The 22,123-nt window shown below is 39.7% G+C and overlaps 1 protein-coding gene across 2 annotated transcripts in view; it reads right to left on the bottom strand.

The window, feature by feature from the left end:
- Positions 1-9,492: 9,492 nt before the first annotated feature.
- POLD3 (polymerase (DNA-directed), delta 3, accessory subunit) overlaps positions 9,493-22,123 on the bottom strand; it is a 48,406-nt gene continuing 35,775 nt past the window's right edge. Inside the window, exons 9-11 of one of the 2 annotated variants that reach the window (XM_012645582.1) lie at positions 18,072-18,184; positions 16,567-16,645; positions 9,493-11,992 (exon numbers count right to left, since the gene is read on the bottom strand). In XM_012645582.1, coding sequence (XP_012501036.1) covers positions 11,790-11,992; positions 16,567-16,645; positions 18,072-18,184 — 395 coding nt within the window. In that variant the 3' untranslated portion in view covers positions 9,493-11,789. The remainder of the gene's footprint in view (positions 11,993-16,566; positions 16,646-18,071; positions 18,185-22,123) is intronic. The other variant, XM_012645581.1, reaches the window with a different exon arrangement.

Genomic DNA, 22,123 nt, shown 5'->3' with positions numbered 1-22,123 from the left:
CGAAATCAGACATTTCATATTTAATGGCCTAAATAGTTGTTGAGCTCCCAGTTCTCCAGTAATTGTTCTTTGCCTGGCCTTGTGGAGTGTCTTCCTGAGCATGTGAAGGGGACACCTGTGCACCTATTTCTGGAGGTCCTTTTCTGTGCAGTTCCATTCTGATAACCTGTCTTGCAAATTTCAGCTGCCTCAGTAGCCCTGAACTCCCATTTCTGTCTCTTCATCTCAGCGGAACTCTGATGTTCTGTTTGGCCTCCCTTTCTTGCACTGGGGTCTAGAAAATGCCTCCAAATTGGGCGACGATGAGGCACACCTCATTTTTGTTAGGGATCATATTCCTATTCTGCCTGCTGTCCAATGTCTGAAAACAACTAATTAATATATTGTGCCCAGTTTTACAGCTGTTTGTGGTGGGAGGCATAATTCAGAACTAGTTATTCTGCATGATTAGAAAGCAGAAATCCCACTATCATTTTTTAACTTTGCAGTCTTGGACAAATCACTTCACCTCTCTGAGCCTCAATTTTTTCATGTCAAAATCAGGCTAATAATAGCTATTTCAAAATGTTGTTACAATGAAAAGAAATAATGTTTACGAATTCCTGAACTTAGTACCTGGAGCACTGCAGAAGCTCCACAAGTAACTGTTCTTCATTACTGTGATTATGTTACAGCATGTTAAAATCTGTATTGGGCAGAGGTGACTGAAATGGCTAACAGGAGATCAACAAAGAGGTGAGGAACCATACCTGAAGTCACAAGCTCTCACCATCCAGCACATCAAAAATGCAGCCATAATGGCACCGTCTGTAGGCTTTGGGTTGTCCTAACCAGCTATGGACATGCCTGGTTAAAGGACAGTGTCCTTGTAACCAAGGACTAGGTGAAGGTCATTGTCCATGCAAGACAGGAAGGTGAGAGAATCAAGCACACAGGAGGCAGCAGGATGCAGTAGAAAAAAAAAATCATAGACTTAGGAGTCTTAAAAGGCCTGGGTTTCAATCCCAGATGTGTTATTTGATACTAGGTAAGCCACATAATCTTGTCTATAAAACAGGGGATAACATGCTTTGCAGGGTTGTTTTGAAAGTAAGAGATAATATATATAAAGTCTCTGGTGTATATATAGCTGACACTTAATAACTACTAATATTACCTCTACCATCCAATTATATCACTTGCTTAATACTTTCTTTGGTTCCTTATTTTCCCCCCAAGATAAAATCCAAACTCCTTTATATAGCTTCTAAGACCCTCCACGACCTGACCTCATTCTACTTCTTCAGCCTTGAATCTTGTCACTCTGGGCTGCTCTGATTTTGTTTTAGCCATACTGAACTACTTGTTTAATCTATCCAGGCCTTTACACTGCCTTTATCTCTGTATGGAACATTCTTCCTATCTTCAACTTGGCTTATCAATTGAGACATTACCTTATTCATTCATTGATTCATCAAATGTTTATGGATGAGCCATCATGTACCAGGTACTTGGGTACAGCCATGAACAAGATTGGCAGAGTGCTCAGCACAGAGACACAAGGTAATTTATTAAATGAATGAATTCTTAAAATCTTAGAGCACTAGGGATAGAAACCTAATGCCTTCATTTTAGACTTGATAAAATTGAAGCCCAGAGAAGATAAATGACTTTCCCAGGATCATATGGCCAGTGATTAGAAGAGGTAATTTTAGAATTCATTCATTCAATAAATATTTTCTAAGAGCCTACTATGTTCCAGGCACTGTCCTAGGTGCTGGAAATAGGATGATGGAGAAGACAGTGCCTGAATTCCTAAAACTTGTATCATGGAGGAGGAGATGGCCAACAGGCAAATAAACAAATAGATACGTAATAGCTGAGATAGTGGTAAGTGCCATAAAGAAAGAAGTGCTCTGTAGGCAAAAAGCACATAACCAGCAAGCACTCAAACTCATGCTTTCTGCTTCCAAGTGCAGGGCTCTTTCCACTACACCACGCTGTCTGCCCGAAGTAAATAAACACAACCATAATTTATGAGGCTCCCTCAGCTGCCTGTGTGTGCACTTGGTGGGGTGAAACCCTCATGCTGTCCATGAACAAGGGCCAACATCATCAGAAGCAGCAGCTGACTGGCTTGCCTGCTAAAGCAGGTGTCATGGCACTAGCCAGCCTGGCCTCTGCTGCCTTGAAACTTCACATCTGGCACCCAAAGAGAGAGGGAGTGTGTTTAAATAAAACAGCTATTGAACGAGTGGATTGAGGAGGGTTGGAGTTGGCTGGTCTTGAGGAATGATGCAAACCACAAGGGGAGAGTACTCAAGGTGAACAGAGAAAACAGATGGGCTCAAACTGCAGGCGTGACTATTGCTTGAGCACCCCATACATCATTGGGGGAGGCAGGAAGAGGCCTCTTAGTTACTAAAGATCTGTTTTTTTTTTTTAAATTAATAAAGGCACTCTCTGATCTCTGTACTTAGACACACTCAGACTACTGGCTTTCCTCTAAACTATTTCAAGTAGAAATATGGTTGAAACAAGACTGTGTTCTGTATGCACATAGTATGACATGCAGCCCAACTAAAAGGTAGGGGTGTTGTTGGAGCAAAGGAGAGTCATGGATCTGACAGGTGAGCAGAATTGCAAGGATACCCACTGAAACACTGGGCTCATCAGTACTACTTGGCATTAGTTTTGACAGTATGATGTGTTGTCTATAACACAAAGTGGGTACTCTAATAAAGGTTAGTTGAAAAAAAAATTAATGAACTATGACAACTAATTTTTCCTCACACAGGTAAGATTAAAGCCCAAAGCACTGCTTTGAAAATAGTAATAGTTAGCATTTGCTAACCAACCACTATTAACTGGGCACTTTACATTCATGATCTACTAATCCTCAAAATAACCTTGAGGTAGATGTTAGCTTCATCTTACAAATGAGCAAACTGAGGCTCACAGAAATTAGTTGACTTTCTGGAAGTCACACTGAAGTAAACAGACACAAGCTACAGTCTGTCTGACTCTAATGTCCAACTATTTTCTACAGAACCAAAAAGTGACAACCACTTGCCTGACAGCAAAAAGTGGCTGTCTCTAGCTGTTCTGCTGCTTCCAAAGTATGAAGGCTGGGTAGCCACATAACTCATATTGTGAACTATGCACCTCCTAAGTTAGGGTAGGGGAGTTTTATGCAGGAGCTTCATAAAATATGTTCCCGTATTTTAGGGGTAAACTTTGGGGTTTGCAGCAAAACGTACTGCTAGAGAAGAATTATATCATGGAAAAGTCCCAAATATAATGGTCATTCAGTGAATGCCTAATATGAACACTAATTATGATACGCAAGACTGCTTACTGCACTCCACACCACTGGAAAAAACTTATAACAAGAATGGATGACAATAGGACACTCAGTCTGCCTAGTGTACTAGCTGGGCAGCCTCTCTGCCACTGAATTTCCTAATCCATGAAATAGGACTGATACCTTTACCTCTCAAAATTGTTAAGGATTAAATGACATAAAGTATGTGGAAGCATCTGGCATAGAATAGGCATATAATAAACATGACTTGGGGGGACTTTAGTTGACCAGTCTGGGACTATGGGACATTTTGGCCCAAAGAATTCCAGGGAGATGCAGTCAGTTCCAGGTCTAAATGAGAGTGTGTGCAAGTGCGTCAGAGAATGGCCTACATGAATCCTTAGTGGAACCGTGGAACCAATCCCATCTCCATGGTCTAACTAGGACCATGGCTCAGGCAAGAGCCAGAGAATTTCCAAGCATGAGACAACCCAGCAAAACACCACTCATGCCACATTTTTAGTCACTCCTAATATGCTCCTGTCCTGAGTTTCCAAGGGGATCAAAGGAGCCATCTGCCTAAAACGGAACAAAATCCAACTTTAAATTATTTTCCTCTGCTTGTTCTATCTCAAGATGCAGGTGCAATTTGGCTCTTACTTATAATCCACTTTATACCAGTAATGTCTCTTCAGGCTACTAAGGGTGATTTTTCTAATGCACAAATCCAATATTGTAAAAAATGTTAAAATCCTTCAAAGGCTTCCTATTGACTAAAGTGCAAAGTCTAAACTACTTAGCAAAGATCCTTGTGATCTGGCCCTTCCCTACTTATTTGGCCTCACCATTTTGCCTCTTACTAAACCATTTATAACTCTCTAAACACTCTGTGTTTTCTCATGTGGCCATGGCTTAATATGCCCTGTCCCTTCTGCCCGCAATGCGCTTCTCACTTCCCATCTAGCAAACTCCTATTCTTCTCAAGACCTTAGTTTAAGTATTTCCTCCTTTCTGAATCTTTCTTTAATCCCTCAGGTAGTCACAAGCAACCCTCCCTGGGTCCATACCAACCAATGGGCACATACCTCCTTTACAAAGGAGGAGGAAGGACAATACAAGCTTCAAGTCAGAAAGCCTGAAGTTCAAATTTTGGCCCTCCCTCCAGACCAGTCAGAACACCAACCAGAGGAAAGGAAACCTTCATCTCTAGCCTAATGTATAGTTCACTGGTATGGTTTTCCTTATGTGGTGATACATGCAGGGGAATGTAGCCAAAAGACTCAGACTTCTTGGCAAGGTCATCCCTATCTGGTATTGACAATATGAAAGGTGTAATTCATTTTGCTCCTTTTGTTCCATCTGATGGAAGTCAGCACCCATGCAGGTTTGCTAATCACAAGCATTCAAGTATCCTAGTTCCTCTCTTTTCATTATAAATTTATTATTGAAAATAAACGTCTCGCTTTTGCCACTTATTGGGCAAATCATTTAAACTCTGTGCCTTCCTGTCTTCCTTTGTAAATAAAGTATTATGAGGATTAGAGAAAATATATTTAAATATCTAGCACAAATAGTGGTTCATGGTAAGCACCCTTATAAATATCATTATAGCACATTCTAATTATTCATCTATGTCTCTCCCTTACTAGATAGTAAATTTCTCAAGGGCAAGAAATTCATCTTTGTATCCCCAACACCTAGCACATCAGTGCTGGGTGCATGGTAGAAAATCTGGGAAACACACTAACATGCACATGTTTTGCCTTCCCAATAGACGGTCAGCCCCAGGAAGGCAGAGAACTTGTAATGTGTTTCTCTTAAATCCTCCACAGCAGCCACCACAGTTGTTGGGCAAATTAGTAAGCACTCAAGGATTCAAGGCACACTATGAGTGGACCAACATACGTTTCTCAGGGGTTGCTACACTGTGGAAAATCACATGATGCAAAGTCTGAAGAACTAGGTTCTAGCCTTGGTTTACTCCCTCAATGTGAGATGTCTGCCGTACTAGCTAAAATCCCTGGGCTTGTTTTCTGCAAAATATGGGAGAGAAAGATCTAGAAGGTTATCATAGGATGAGATAAGATAAAATAAAGTACCGTATAAATAAATGTAGAATATAACTAAAAGGTACAAGGGAAACACTCATATCAGGGTTTTTTTATATGAAAATGGTTCTGCCTTCCGTACATCCCACTCCAGGATAGAATAAAAAAGCATTATATACCATGATTATGCTATGTTTATGTAATCTTCACACACCTTATAAGCTTGAAGGAAGTATCCTAGCAAAATATGCTTTTGACATTCAAAATAGAGAACACTGCCCTGGCCTAATCCAGTTGTACTCACTGGGCAACAAGTACCCTGGGATCACTTTTCAATCTGTCAACCTGCAGCATGGCTTAAATAGGGCAAAAAATGCCAAATTTCCTCTTCGTTTTCTTACAAAGTTTAAGTCAAAGGCAAAGCCAGGAATTGAACAAACTTTTTCAAGGAAAACAATGTTCCCGACTTAAACTGAAACAAATTAAATGGATTGCTTAGAGAACTATGCTCTATTTAGAAGAGTTTTCTGGTAATCTAAAGTTAATCAGAAAACTTAATTTTATTCTAGCTTCTCTTTAAATTCTTCTTAATATTTATTAGCCTACTAACCTAACTTTGTAATTTAGTAAGTGTGGTATACTGTACGTAATTGAATCTTTATTTATAGATTTAAGACCACTTGGCAGGGATGTTGTAGAAAGGATGTGAGCATCAAATGAGTGGTGGACTTTAGATAAACATTAAGATTGCCTTCGAATCTGACAATCTCGGATCTGAATAACTAGTTGAACTTTCACTCATAAAAATGAGCATCTTTACTTCCAAGTTGTTAATTAAAAAAATGAGCATCAATTACCATTTGGCAGTATGGAAGTATGAACTAATACATACCCAAGACGATATAGCTTAGTGGGTAAGACTGAAGACAATGAAAGCCAAGTTGTCAAGATTTATATACTGGCTCTGCTACTTGTTAACTCTGTGAACTGAGCAAGTTATGTAATCTCTCTGCCTCAGTTTCCCCATGTGCAAAATGGGAATAAAATTACCTATCTCAGCCAGGCATGGTGGCTCATTCTTGTAATCCTAGGCCAAAGCAGGAGGATTGCCTGAGGCCAGGAATTCAAGACCAGCCTGAACAAGAGTGAGACTCCGCCTCTACAAAAATTAGAAAAAATTAGCCCCACATCATTGCATGCACCTATAGTCCCAGCTACTTGGGAGGCTGAGGCAGGAGGATTGCTCAAGCCCAGGAGTTTGAGGTTGCAGTGAGCTATGATGGCACCACTGCACTCTAGCCTGGGTGACAGAGCAAGACCCTGTCTCAATAAAAAAAAAAAAGTACCTATCTTATAGGGTGGCAATGAGGATTAAAAGAGTTAATACATCTAATGTGCTTGGAGCAGTGCCTGGCACATAGTAGATGCTCAAAAAAAAAAAGTGAGTTATTCTGCTTTGTATTGGTTTACTGTGTCAAAATACTAGGGACTGCCCATACATTATTCCATTAGAGCCTTAAAACAACCCTTTACAGGTGTGGTAGCTCAACCTTATGATAGCTTTAAAATGGTAGCTCATTTTAAAGATGAGGTAACTGAAATTCTGAGAAGATGAGTGCCTTGCTTAAGGTCAGTGCCTCAGATGGCTTGAATCCAAGGGTCCTCTGCCTCCCAAGCCTGTGTTGTCTCCATCACAGCACCCCACTTCCTCAGTATGCCAAAATTATTGAGCATGTACAAAACTGAGCTGAACTTATGCTAACTCAATATATATCCCATAAACTGCCCTTTGAAATAATCCCTCATACTTGCTTGCTTTCTTATCAATACTCTTTCTTAAAGTAGAAGAGAAATAACTCCATTAATTAAAGATTCACTGAACCATGGTTTATGTATAAATGGTGAGTGAAGTTCAAACAGCTTAATTAACCCAACTAAAATGGTGAACCTTCTTCAGCTTATTTCTTGTCTTAAATCCTTTGTTGTTCTTTGCACAAGACTATAAAATTTTGCCCATTATGGTTATTCTAATTCTTTTCTGAATTAAGACCCTTGTCTACTACTCTTCTAACCATTATCTCAACTGCTATATGCTACTTAGTGTGTATGTCCTGTCACTGCAAAATGGTAACTTCTGGGCTCTTGAAATCCCCAAAGTATCTTGTCCAGGACTAAAATAACTAGCATTCAATAACTGCTTGATGCTTTGAATTTGAATGATCTAAAACAGACACTAAGCAAAGTGTTTTTTCCATTCTTCAAGAGCAGTCCGGTAAAAGATATGCCATATGGAAGATGAGCCTTGAGGGGAAAAAAGTCTAAAAGACCAAAAGAAAGAAGCTAACTAGGCATGAAGAACCTCTGAGTATTAAAAAAGGTAGGGGAGCCAAGGTAAGCCTCAAGAAACAAGGAGTCTGGCAGGAGCAAACGAGAAAAGTAAAGTGGGGAAAGTGGGAGGGAGTGAGAAAACATTTAGGGTTTGAAATGGAAGAGGAATTCTAGAGTTAAGGTGGGTTCTGATCCAATGGAAAAGTATTGGATCAGAAGCCTTACCAAGTTTCTCTGGCTAAGGAGCCTGGGTGGCCATCTGTGGGTGGCCTGCACTTAAGAACATAAAAAACTAGACACAGATACAAGTGGAGAGAAGTGTCATGCAGCAGGGAGTGGCAAGAGTCAATCCTGAATGCAGGCATTTGGGTACAATGTGCCCTTCAGAGAGGGCATGGTGACAGTATGGGCTAATTTACAGAGCTGCCAGGGCAATAACTCAGAAAGCAATACTACCTTCTCACAACAAAACGAGGCAGCCCCAGAATGTTTCACGGTGGTAAAAACTGCATTACAGCATACTGAGATCCCGGAACCAATGAAAAGAGACAAGTTTACCAAAACGAGTCTTGACACAGAGTACGTTTCTGGCAAATACATTATTAGGCACTCATTCTACTCATGTACTGAAGAAACTATTTAGTTTCCTTATATGGCCCTTCTCTTCAGCTCTCCCTGTATAATAACTAATGTCTTCTTAAAGAAACAAAGATAGAAAAGGAATAGAATTGTTCCACTCGTTCCCTCCCACCCCACTTTTTTTCAGAGAGGTGAGTGGAGGCTCATATTATTGAGAATGTCAGAGAAGAACTACCAACTTTTGAAATCACTTTTTAAAAACTGATTCTGCCAAAGAAATCTATGTTGATGGGGGAAGACAAGGGAAACATTGCAATTATCTATGCTGGCTGCCAGAATTAAGCAGTCTTGTTTTAACCGTAACGGTTTTCTTTAATCCCATTAGAATTTTAACTTGAATACTCTACTAGAACAAAGATAAAATGTGCATGCACGGGTAGCAATACTATCAGGGCATATGAGATCAAAGAAAATGTCAGCTGTCACTCTTAACTGTGAATCAACTTCTAATGTTACTCCTCTTGTTAAAATTCTTCGATTGGCCCCCATTATCTACAAATGAAATCCAAACTCCTTAGCAGGACCCCAACTTCATTTCTCTATACATTTTTTCCCTATTCTCAAATTCTACAGTCCATTTCTTGCCAAAAGCCATGCTCTTCTGCCTGGAAAATCCTTCCCATTCCTCTTTGCTTGGTAAAATCCTACCCATCTTTTAAAGAATTGCTTGGTTTTTCTCTCCTCCAGAAAGACTGTCTTAACGCCCACTCTCCTACGAACTCTTGGAGGACCCTGTGCTTATCTGTCATTGTACTCATATATGGCCCTGTCATTTCATTTTACTGGCTTGTGTCCTCCACTAGATCCTGAGGACAAGTGCCAATTCTATGGTTTCTATTATATTTTCTAGTTCCTAGGTCAGAGGTCTGACACATAGTAGACACACAATAAATGCGTAGTAAATAGAATTCTCTTATAAAATCTCACTTTCTTTCAAAGAAGAAAATATCTACTCTCTTTAAAACCTTTTGTAAAATAGGACAACTATCTTCCTCTTTGACCACATGTACAGCCAGAATGATTTTGAAAGAGTATACCATCTGGGTCATATCCTTCATAACATTTTAGGAAGCTAGTAGCTGACTGCATCACTTGTGACATCAGAAAGGAGGCCAACATTTGTAGAGCCTATGTGCATGCCACTATGTACTGAATTTATGCTACATACACATTACTTTAGTCTTGACAACCCATGGTAATTCATTTTAGCTCCACTCTGATAAAGAATCTGAGGCTCAGAAATTTGCCTAAGGTCATATAGCTATAATAGTAAGTGATGAAGCCAAACTCATACAGTGTGCAAGATCAGGACTAGATTTCCTTCTAAATGAACTAAGAAATGAGGTTGGCCGAAAGTAAGACTCCCCACAGGGCCGAAAAAATGATGAAGGCAGCAAATAAACTTGTGCATCTCAGACTATGGGTATGCAGTTTTAACAATATAAATGGAAAACCAGCCTTGTTCCCAGAGTTTAAAAAATTGTACACACTGCTGTCATCCTGTCAAATAATAGACTCATCAGACATTCAGTTTGAAGCAGTGTTTTAAAACAACTTCTCATTTATTTAACTCATGTGGATAACATGGTAGAGTATTATGTAAAAAGCAAAAAAAAGCTACCACTCAAACCTTGCAGAGTTTAGGCAGCAAATTGGGCACAGAGATCCTAGGATCTGCATTATCCCTTGAAAAATGGAACTCCAACCAGCACCAGATTTTTCCAGTTCAAATTCGGTTTTATTAGAGATCCCAGCATAATAATTTAAAAAAAAAAGACAAGATTGTTGCTTTTTCTTTAATTTTCCATTACTATTTAGAAAAATGACTACAGGCAATGACGAAAATAACCATTTAAAAAGGATTCCTCTCCAGAAGTTTTTTGTAAAGTTTTGAGTCCAGGCTTTCCATCCTTCTCTCCATCCTTTTCATTTTAAAAAGTGTTTTGGAATACGTCAACTTTTTACTCAGCTTGCTATACAAAGCTGCTTCCTTCTCAAGTCCTAGACATAATGCCAGGATTCATTTCCCAAACCTCTGGTCTTAATCAAATTCATGCTAAAGAAGCTTGAGTTAATCCCAAGGTCAGTCACAATCCTAACCTTAAACAGGAGATGGCTGATTGCATCACTTACGACATACACCAGGCTGAGGCGGAAGGAGGTCAGACACTCCTTGTCTGTTACGCATGCGTCACACCAGCAGTCCAGCCTGTTCCCTTCCCCAGAGCTCACTGTACAAGATCACTGCAACACCACCTCAAGCCACTGAGCTCACTTGCCTGTCCAGCCATAATGGAAGTCACTTGAAAGTTACCACTGGAATAGATGATTTTCCATAAGTAAGAAGCAAAAATGTTTATTTACTATTTATACCTACTAACGATTCAATCTCTCCATCTCTTCTCGGAGAGCCTGTACTTTTAGGCAAATGGGGGAGGTAAAAATACAAAGGAACAACATCTATGCACAAATGTGTGTCCTATCTTCCTTATTAACTTCCTGGAAAACTGCTGTTTCTGAACATTCCATTTTCTTGAGAAGGAGAAATTTTATGTAACTGTTGTACACTGTATGAAGGAAGGGATTTCTCTTTTTAGACTTCATCTCATTGTATAGGTTTCACTCTCTAGGTTTTGAGAGTGAGAAGGGGGGAGACCAACAAACCACACAGAGCAGTATAAAGTACATTCTGTGTCAGCAACATGACAACTCCTCTAATATCATCCATGCTGACTAAGTAATTTCTGGTGGAGTTGAATACATTATTAAATTTCTATTTGTGTTCTGCCTGAGGCTTTTCCCTAACCACTAATTGCGAGTGAAGGTCTAGAGAACTTTTGTGAAAGGGGCAGAACAAAAGCAATGTCCTGGTCTGTAGCCAGGTGTCAGTGCACTGTATGATAGAGAAAGAGGATTACAGGGAGATTTTTGTTTCAGCCTTTAGTCTAACCAAGATTTAAAAGACTTACAGAAAACAGCTTCATGGGGTTGGGGGACAGAAGTGTAGAGAACAGAAGATAGGAGGACAGGGGGAGTAGTAAACACATCCAGTAGAATTCAGGGGTAAAAAATACCCACACAAGTTCACAGAGTATAAAGGAACAAGAAGGAATACTTCCTGCACCATATACAGATCAGGGGATAGGGTGAGTGGGGCACAGTGGATTAGCCACTAAATGGCTTCTGTGATAATTCTGAAACCTGTTCCAGTTTAATTTTGGAATAAATTCTTCTGGACAGGTCAAAGATTGTGCTTTAAAAATGTCATTAGAAGGTTACAGCTTTTAAAATATTCTTTTGCCTCCTGCTTCCAGGTGATTTCCTTTTGGTTAAAAACCAGAAATAGTATAAACCTCACAAGATGAAAGAACAGTCTTTTGATACAGGTGAGGTGAGCATCTAGATGAACTTACACAGTAAGTGAGAGAGTCTATACTTCTTGGTCTTCTCCCTTGACCACTCCAAGTCTCTGACCTACCAGAGATGGCAGTTCATTTCCTGTGGAAGAAGCCAGTAATAGACACTTGTCTGTTGCCTTTGCCCAGAGCAGCAGTCCCTTTCTTGGGGCCCTTTCGTTCCTCTTTGGGTTCTTTTTTCACAGGCATGGCTGAGGGTCTGTGTACAGAGGATGTCTTCATCTTAAGCTCCTCTTCACTATCTGTGCAGGATTCACTCTCGTAGAATTTTTCAGTCACTGGCAGAATAAGGAAAAATGGAGTATGGGTAGGTTGAGTCATTTACGCTATCAAGAGAATAAGATGTCTTGCTTACCCCAATCACCTCAGACCCTCTGATCAAGACAGGTGTGCTTACCTAGTACCAAACATTTCTCCCACTGAGAGATCAGATCTAGCTTCAGGTAGGAAGTATGTCGAATCCTGAGCTCACAGCCTTTAGTTGGGGCTCAGAATTAACATTCACTCTTCCTCCCTCATTGCTATTATCCCATGCTTTTAAATGAGACTTTATCATTTAATTGTCCAAATCCTTTATGTGGGTCCTGGTCTATGCTAGCCAACTTCCTGAGCTCCACATCTGAATTGTCTATATCTCAAACACCTACTTACAACTCTACACTTTGGCTGGCTTCTTAAGTCTCATCTGCCTGACCCACAGTGCCTATTCCCATTGCTGGTCTTAAATCTCTGGTCTACTTGCCTGCTCCATTCTGTGTAGCCAAGCTCACCACCATAGACCTTCTTGGCTAGCTCTATCCTGATGTTACCCATTCTCTGCACATCCTAAGTATAGAGAATTGGAGACTAGTCACTCAGCTGTTTGGTTCTTAGTTCTGAATGGCTGCTAATTAACCCAAGACTTAGTAGTAGTAGTCTACATCATGAAGGTAACTGTCCCAAGCAAATTCTGTCAGATAACACACTTGATAGTTTTAAGGAAAGACAATGATACAATGAGAAACAAAGTTACCAGAGTTCTCTTACTCCCTATCAGCCAAAGGCATAATCTGACTTTTCCCCTGCTATTAAAACTCATTGAACCTTCCCCAAGGGAAACTTAGATAAGAACTACATCAGTGAGCAATCATTATGAGCAAGTCCCAAAGGACACAGGCACAGACAGTGCCTTCCAAACATGATGTCACAGAACTGAGGAGGGTCTCTTTCATACTACTACAATACATACACCAACCACAAGGAACAGTATCATGCCACCTTCCTATGACTTTAGAGAGCTACAGCAACTGTATAACCAATACCATCTAAATTCTTTCTCAGCCTTCCTGGTTGCAGCAAGTGATAGAGAAACTGTGAAGGAAAACATTTTTTTCCTAGCTAAAAAGAATAACCTAATATGCATAATAAAGGCTCAAATGATTAAAGTGAAAGGTACTTTATCTCATTAAAGAACAATGATAGTCTCAAGTTTTTAATTATTGATAATTCTTTCTAATAAAATACATTAGTCAAACTGTCCTAGAGGCATAAGCTTTGGAATCAAATGTATCTGTGTTCTAAAATCTAGTCTGCCACTTATATAATCTCAAATTTAACGTGTATCATAACCACCTGTAGGGCTCATTAAAACACAAATTGCTGGATTTATTTCCAAAGTTTCAGACTCAGTCTGAGGCGGGACCCAAGAATTTGCCTTTCTAACATGTTCCCAGGTAATGCTGGCTGATGCTGCTGGTCTGGGGACCACACTTTGAGAATCAATGTTCTTTCCTCCCCTGTTTAAAATGCTGAAGTGTTATTGTCACGGAGCATTCCTTCACCCTTATCCATCTAATCCCACTAAGACTGCATAATTAACAATCTCTTCCTTAAGAGTTCCTAGAATTTGTCTTTACTTTTAAGAGCCTACAATTCACTTTGATGACTCCTGCTCACTTAGAGGCTAAAAAATACTGATAAGCTTTAAATTACATTAAGCGTTTTCAAAGGCCTTACTACTCAAACAGTACTCCACAGATCAGAGGCATCAGAATCTCTCATGAGCTTATTAGAAATGCAGAATCTTGGGTCGCTGCTGAACCAGAATTTGAATTTTAGCAAGATCTTCCAGTAATGCACATAGCAAAGTTTGAGAAATGTTGCTTTAAAATACTTAGGGAATTTCCATGTCATACCTATTAGTTTAGCAATTATGATCCCAGAACACCACCCCCATCTCACATGCATCTTTAAAAGCATTATGTAACTGAATGAATGAGACAAAATTATGAGCTGTTATTTATTAAATACCTTAAATTAGGAAAGTCTGAAGAGCCATCTACAGATACAGAAAGGAAATGACTCACTACTAGTTAGTGGTGTAAGACTTAGCCCCTTCATAAGCTATATTCTGTATTCAAATGGTAACATGTCTATAATATTACACTTCAGCACCATCAATTAGCTCATTATTTCATTACCTTTTTTTTTTTTTTTTTAAAGAGACGAGGTCTCACTATATTGCCCACGTTGGTCTTGAACTCCTGGCCTCAAGTGATCCTCCCACCTCAGCCTCCCAAGTAGCTGGTATTCCAGGTGTAAGTAACCACACCTGATTTTTTAGAGATGGGATCTCATTATGTTGCTCAGGCTGGTCTCAAACTCCCGACCTCGAGCGATCTTCCTGCCTCAGCCTCCCCAGTAGGTGGGACTATACATGCAAACCATAATACCCAGCTCGATTTCATTACTTATAATAGTAATGGAACCACTGGCTGTCTCATTGCCAATTTTGTGCAATACATTGCTTGGAGGAGTTAAAAAACAGAGCAGCACAAACAAAATTTCTTAAGTAGCATATGTGGTATACTTTAAGAGCTAAAAGGCATATTTCTATATTCAAAGCTGTAGGTACTTCAAACTCCAGGACAAAAGACATGTTGACTTGAAAATATAGGACTTTTATTTTAGCTGAACAATACTTTTTGGGACTGCCATCAAAAAAAAAAAAAAAAAAGCCTGGTTTGCATAGGTAACATCAAATTTCTTTTTCATTCAACTGCTTTGCTCTTAAAAATCCACCCCTTGTCCAAGAGTCCACCCCAAACCTGTCTCAGGGGCTCAACTCCCCAGTCTCTGCTTCAAACTCACAGAAAGGGAAAGATCAGCTTTTTAAACCCACAGAACAAATCTGATCCAGCATAGGACAGGGCAAGCCTCTGTGCTGGTACATCTGGAACAGTCTGAGCAGAGGGGAGAAAGCAGAACTCCTTTGTTGGTAACCAAAGCCAAGATTCATTAGGTTGAGCTTGGACTAAAAACCTTTTTTAAAAAGTGCTATGTGAGCACAGTTTTCATTGTTGCATCCAAGGCTCTTAATAGTCCTGTCTGGAGACAGGAGTGCAAAAAAGTCCACATCCCACACCTGGCCAAAACTTGAGTACTATGTTTTAAACAAAGCAATAGGTAATTAGCTACAAATTCCCAATGAACTCTCACAAAGATATATTTGATTTTTTTCTTTTGGGGTAGAAGGAGGAAGAAAAAACATGGCACTGATGCTTCTGTCTTCTTAAATTTAGAAGAAAAAAAAAAGAAACTAAGAAATTCAACAGTAAATACATACGTTACCACCAACGGCCAAACCAAGAGGCTTGAAAATGAACTATTAGAAGACTGAAAGCCAAAAAAGAACAAAAAACCCACTCAAAGTCCAGAATTCATAGGCTCACAAGAAATTTGGCACTGAAAAGACAGAATTTCCACATGTAAAGATTTTTATTCCCCAATCACATGCTACAATTAAAATGGCAGAGGCCTTTTCCGAAGAGTAGGAGGTGGGGAATAACGGGACAGGGCACACAACCAACAGAATGTCTTCACTAGTTTTAAGAACCACATTACCTAGGAAAAGCTGATTCTTCAGAGACAACCTTTTTAAAACAGAAATTTGAAGTAGAAAAGGAAAATCAAGAAAGGGGAAAACAAATCTTCTCTAGGAGATTCAAGCTGTGGCATGTGCCACAGTAAAGGAGAAATGACAATCATGGGCTATCCAACCATCACAACGTTTAATGTTTAAGAGCATAAACCCACAGCTCTTTTCAAACACAAAAATATCAGGCCTCACTCAAGTGCTAAATCCTAAAAGGCTCACAGAAGTCTGGTTTGATTGTGGAAAGGGCAGAAGCTAAAACATGGCTGAAGAATCAGCCAGTAATTCAAAGCCTGAATTCTAACTCCTCTCTAGGCCCTCATAACACTCACATGCTTTTACCTAACATGGCTTACAAATAGAAAATATAAAGGAAGCAATCTGGATGAGTCATATTCCTCTGAAGAACAAATGGAACCGAATACCACAGAACACTCCTGATACTCTCTTCATCTGTAGGAGCTTCTTTTCTACTGTTCAAATTTATAAAATCACCATTCTAAAAAAACAAATGTTTCTTGACATCTATGATAACATCTTAAGTTTGTACTGTGGTTTTCATCTTGAGAGTGTTTTAAGATATGTCACCTGAATCTTCATAACAACCCCACATTTAGGCAAAATGGATATTTATTTTACCTCCATTGCACAGATCAAGAGACTCCCCACCAAAGATGACATGACTTTTAGTCAAGATCTCAGTGCTAATTTTTTATAGTCCATGGACCAAATAAGAACCCAGGTGTTCTGAATTTAGTCGTAGCATTTTCCATACTCTGCTACTTGAAGTCTGGGCCACAGACAAGTAACATCAGCATCACCTGGGTGATTCATATGCAAATTAAAGTTTGAGATGAACTGCTCTAAAGAGGATTATGGTACCTCTCTACAGTAATGAGAGATCCTATCTCTGGATTTGGAGCCAAAAATTTGTCTTACCCATAGAGCCATCTGTATCCACAAAAGTTTTAGATTTCAGTACACGTTTTCGTTTTCTTTTGTTTTCTCCACTTGAGCTCTAAAAGATGATCAGAGTATACAATGTTAAGTTGACCAAGGAAGCTACAGAGAAAAATAACAACAGCTTTTAAATCTATAACAATCGCTCTCCAATATTCCATTATGATAAAAAGTTCAAAGAGCAACACTACACATTAATTTCTGGGGACCAACCCAACCACCCAGAGAAGCTATGCTCACTGTATGCACAGGCTTGATATTTCATTGTTTATGAGAAGGAAAGTAACATGCTAAGGAAAGAACTGTGTTCATTCAGTCAACAAACTTTTGTTGGGTAGTACAGGCACCAGGGTTAAAAAGACAAACAGGATAAGGACTTTAGTGGAGGAGAGAGACAAGGAAAGCAGACCACAGCAATATACCACGGTCAGGGTTTTAACAGAGGACTAGGGAAGATAATGGGAACACACAGAGACGGCCTCCAAACCAGATCAGCAGTTTCTATGGCTTATGCCCTTGTAGTAGATACTTGTTATATCAGCACTGACATTTCAACATTACACTCATCTAATTTAGTCTCAAACAAGAATTACTAATACCAATTTCCCTTTATCTCCACTGGACTCTTTCATCCCATTTCCTCTTCAGCTAATGAGGAAATCAGTGTAAGATTTAAATGACAGCAGTCTGAACACAATAAATTAAGGGAAAACTAATAGCCACAAAGAAAAAAAAACTTGTCAGCACCCATTATCTCTTCATTATCTACACTAATAGATGTAGACAAGATGCAGCTGAAGATCATTTAAAACTTTATTTCCCCCAACCTGAGCAAGAGCGAGACCCCATCTCTACAAAAAAAGAAAAACTAGCAACACACAGTGGCATGCACATATAGTCCCAGGTATTCCGGAGGCTAAGGCAAGAGGATCACTTGAGCCCAAGAGTTTGAGATTGCAGTGAGCTAGGATCACACCACTACACTCTAGCCCAGGCGACAGTGAGACCCCGTCTCAAAAAACAAACAAAAACCAAAAAAACCCTGTATTTCCCCATTGGTTGCCAGTTTTTCTCACCCAGCCCTTTTCCAGAAGAGCTTCTAAAGAGCAACAAATGTGCATGAGTTGTTTGTTCCCTTCTATCTTTCACACTTTGCTCTGATGTAGGCAGGACCTCTTTTTGCAGGATTCCAACAGGAGGTGTATAACACAGCAGAGATGCTGAAGGTCATGAAAAACAAAACAGCTCCGAGATCCACATCTGCAACCCTCCTGAGACTATACACCCTACAGCAAAATTTCCCTTCAGGTGAGGAGGGAGGGAATGTCCATTCTGTACAACCTGTACGAGAGCAGAATGAGACAAGAGCCATCTACTGGCATTTGTGAAGTATACAGCAAGTGAACTGATTAAGCATAGTAGCTGTGGGTCCCTGGGCACTAAAGGACAAATGGAAATGCAAGCATCCCAGTATAAAGTTTTACCTTGATGGAAGGAGGTTCGGAATCAGTCTTTGGCACTGGTTCAAGAGGTGGAGATACAGGAGGAGGGAGGGATGGTGACTCAGCTTCAGAAGCCCCAGGAGAGTCTGGGAAGACTAAAATAATGAAACAAGCTTAGATAAGAGAACTACAAGCACTATCTGGTATGATGGCTTCTCCACCAGTTCTCTAAACTTCCATGTGCAGCAAAGGGCATTCTGGAAGCAGTAATTCATGATTAAAAAAAAACCTTTATGGTTATACAGTTATCTTTAAAATACACATTTTATTAATTGTATATAAATAAAATCAGAGAATCAAGAATTGTTAGAGTTGGAAGTACCTTAGCTAAATGTTTTTTTTTTTACAGCTAAGTCAGGGTAGGAAGCTGGTTTATCAATATTCACTGATTACCTACCACGTGTCATGTATTTCACTTTATCCTCACAACAACCCTAAGAGACAGATATTTGCACATTACGGTTGAGTAAATAGAGGTTCAGAGAGGTTTCTTAACTTGCCAAGGTCTCATAACTTGTGAGACAGCATGTTTTAACCCTCAGTCAGATTCCACAGCCTTGTTATTCCAAATATCCCATGCTGCCTTACCATTCAGGACTAAACATTTTCACTCAAGATCTAAGTGGAGATAATCCTCAGATTATACCAAATGTTCCATGCCAGAGTGTTTGTGATTGTGATCTAAGGATTACTTGCATCACCTAAGATATCTGTTAGATTGAAAATTTCTGGCTGATGTTGAGTATAAACCTGGGGATGAGGGGAGGATCATCTTTGAAATGATCACAATTAAAGCTCTAACAACTAAGACCTGCTTAATACTTTGTATGGGAACTACTATTCCTAGTGATTGCCCCACTGATGAGGCTTGTTGTGCTGCACTGAGATTAGCAGGAAAGAACACATTTAGGAAGGATATATTGCTATGGAAGTGGCATCACCTGAGAAAAAAGCACCACCAAAGGAATCCCATCCTTCCTCAATAGTTCCAGAAATAGTGGTCTTAGTATAAGGCCCAGGAGAGAGGAAGTGAAAATCCTCAGCTGACCTATTGCTTAATCACCACAAAAAAATTGCTGGTCAGGGGACTGGGTAGCTGCTTAGCCTCACCTGCTCCCTGAATCTCCTGGCTATATTTAAATTCTTAGCACAAGTCTTGGATCTAAAATTCTCCCAGCTGATTAGGTCAGTGTTAAAAATTATGACAGCGGAGGGTTCAAGGCCAAATGACCTAAAGAGGTGAAGCATAAAAAGAGCCAAAATGAAACAATAAATTATACACTTCAAGTAGGAAATGGGTCCCCAAACTTTATAAGCTCTGGGAAACAAGACACAGAAACATAAAAGGAAAAGTGGTCCAGCTATTAACCCAGCTCTGGGAGGCTAGAACATGATGGGAGTTCAAGCAAGAGAAAAGTTAAGCCCCAGAAGCAAGCATGCATTGCTTTAAAGGAATACTTATTAACAAAGCTGAGCCACAATGGTAGATGGGCTAGAGTGGTAGCAGGAAAGATTAGCCAATGAGGAAACCAAAGAAAAGGAATTTTGAGCACTCACAGTGATTGGTTGACACAGCTGAGCCCTGATTGGCTGGTTCAAGTGAGCCCTGAAAGTCCTAAATAGAAAAGGTGTGCCGATGCAATACATTTTTACTGACATAAGCATAAGTAATGCTTGATACATTGGTATATTTTAAACATATTTGTAAGTAAGTAAATAAATAAACAGGCCAGGTGTAGTAGCTCACACAGGTAATCCTAGCACTTTGGGAGGCTGAGGTGGGAGGATCACTTGAGGCCAGGAGTTGGAGACCAGCCTGAGCAACAGAGAAACCCTGTCTCTACAAAAACATTTAAAAAATTAGCCAGACATGTTGGTGCAAGCCTGCAATCCCAGCTACTCAAGAAGCTGAGGCAGGAGGATTGCTTGAGCCCAGGAGTTTGAGGTTGCAGTGAGCTATGCTGATGCCATTATACTCTAGCCAAGGCAACAGAGCTAGACCTTGTCCCAGTCAATCAATCAATTTGCAGCAAATCTGCAGCTCTTCAGATGAAAGATACATAAGTAGTCAAACGTCACTTATCCCAGGAAAGCAAGCTTTGTTGGGGCAGAATAAAAACTTTGGTAAAACTAATTTCAAGAGTCCAACAATGTAACCACTTGTTTGTCAAAGCGTTCTCTGGCAGAGATGGGTAATTAGAATTCCTGGAAAGCAGTCACAGCTTGCTAGGACTCATTATTTTAAAAAATGCCTATCCTTACCTAAAAAGGAGGATCATTTGCTTAATATTTTCCACAAGCAACTTGAAAAGACTGAAAATATTAGCAGAGACTTAAACATATTCATTAAAACTATATTTCTTCCTAATAATGTAGATATTATTCTTATGTTTTTTCTTTCTGGGTCTGGTTTTTTTGTTTGTTTATTTGTTTGTTTTCTTTACAGAGTATGTAGAACCACTAAAGGTACTTATGACCCTGCCAGGGTGAAGGAGAATGAATAGTCCCTTGGGTAGAGAGTTACAAATATGAAATTAATGGAATTTTTGGAGAGAAGGTACTTTCCAGTATGTCTACTACTGCTAAACATTTACTGCACATCTCAACAAGAAGAGTAAAGTGAATAATAAGAACACTGACTATGTACCAAGCACTGTCCTAGCACTTTTGACATACCATCTTATTTGATGTTCATAAAAAGCCTACACAGGCCGGGCGCGGTGGCTCACGCCTGTAATCCTAGCACTCTGGGGGGCTGAGGTGGGCGGATCGTTTGAGCTCAGGAGTTCGAGACCAGCCTGAGCAAGAGCGAGACCCCATCTCTACCAAAAATAGAAAGAAATTAATTGGACAGCTAAAAATATATAGAAAAAATCAGCCGGGCATGGTGGCGCATGCCTGTAGTCCCAGCGATCGGGAGGCTGAGGCAGGAGGATCGCTTGAGCCCAGGAGTTTGAGGTTGCTGTGAGCTAGGATGACGCCACGGCACTCACTCTAGCCTGGGCAACAGAGCGAGACTCTGTCTCAAAAAAAAAAAAAAAAGCCTACACAGTTTGTGATAACACCCCCACTTTAGAGATGAGGAACAAGGAATTAAAAAAGCTAAGTAATCTGCCTAAAGTCACATAGTAAGTGGTGGAGGTAAGATTTAAACCCAGATCTGACTCCAAAGTCCTTGCATTTCCTCCCATCATGCTGCTTCTCTGCTAATTTCTAGTTTAAGACAGCATATCGAATTAATATACATATTCAGGGTAACACAAATAAAGCAATAATAAGTTAGAGACTGTGTAAAGGTTTAAAATAAAATCTCACTGGCTTTGAGACAAAGAAGAAATTTAAGAATCAAATGGCAAAGGTTTATAAATTTAGTCAGATGCCAAAAACTACCTTTGCCAGAGAAAAAAATCTGAGAGCCTCTGGTCTGTATCATCTGTTATTATAGGTTATTTGCCTCTATCACATTTCTTCATATTCCTTTCAAAACTAAATAAGCCCACTCATATTTCTAATCACCCACAGGTATTATTTTTGTGGGCTGTGGATCAGAACTATAGAGTATTTCAGAAGTATATAATGAGTGCTCAATCAACCATAGTAATTTCTCAACTTAGAGCTATCTCCTTCACTAATACTACAGTATCTAGTGTACCTTTTTAATGTACATTAGAGGCTGATGGCTTCAAAGACTTTTCCAGAATCTTCCCCAAGGTCTTTTCCTGATTGGAAATAGGGAAGACTGTTCCAATTTGCACAAATTGCTAAATTTACTTCCTAATTATTTTCCCAAGTGTCTGCATGGAGTTGCCCATCTTTCTTTCAGTAGCCTTGGTCAAAGCATTTTGATAAATGACATGGAATGAAAATATAGCAACTGCCCCTCTGGGATGCTCACAATGCCCTACCCCTATTCATTCCAAAGAGCTATTAAAAACTCTACCTCTGGCTGTGCAGAAGCTTTTTAATTTGATCAGGTCCCATTTATTTATTTTGGTTGTTGCTGTGATTGCCTTTGGGGTCTTCTTCATAAATTC

This window comes from Propithecus coquereli, unplaced genomic scaffold (assembly GCF_000956105.1).
Source record: "Propithecus coquereli isolate 6110/MARCELLA unplaced genomic scaffold, Pcoq_1.0 Scaffold235, whole genome shotgun sequence".
Taxonomy (NCBI): domain Eukaryota; kingdom Metazoa; phylum Chordata; class Mammalia; order Primates; family Indriidae; genus Propithecus; species Propithecus coquereli.
The sequence above is the reverse complement of the archived record's forward strand: the minus strand, read 5'-3'. Positions and strand labels throughout refer to the sequence as shown.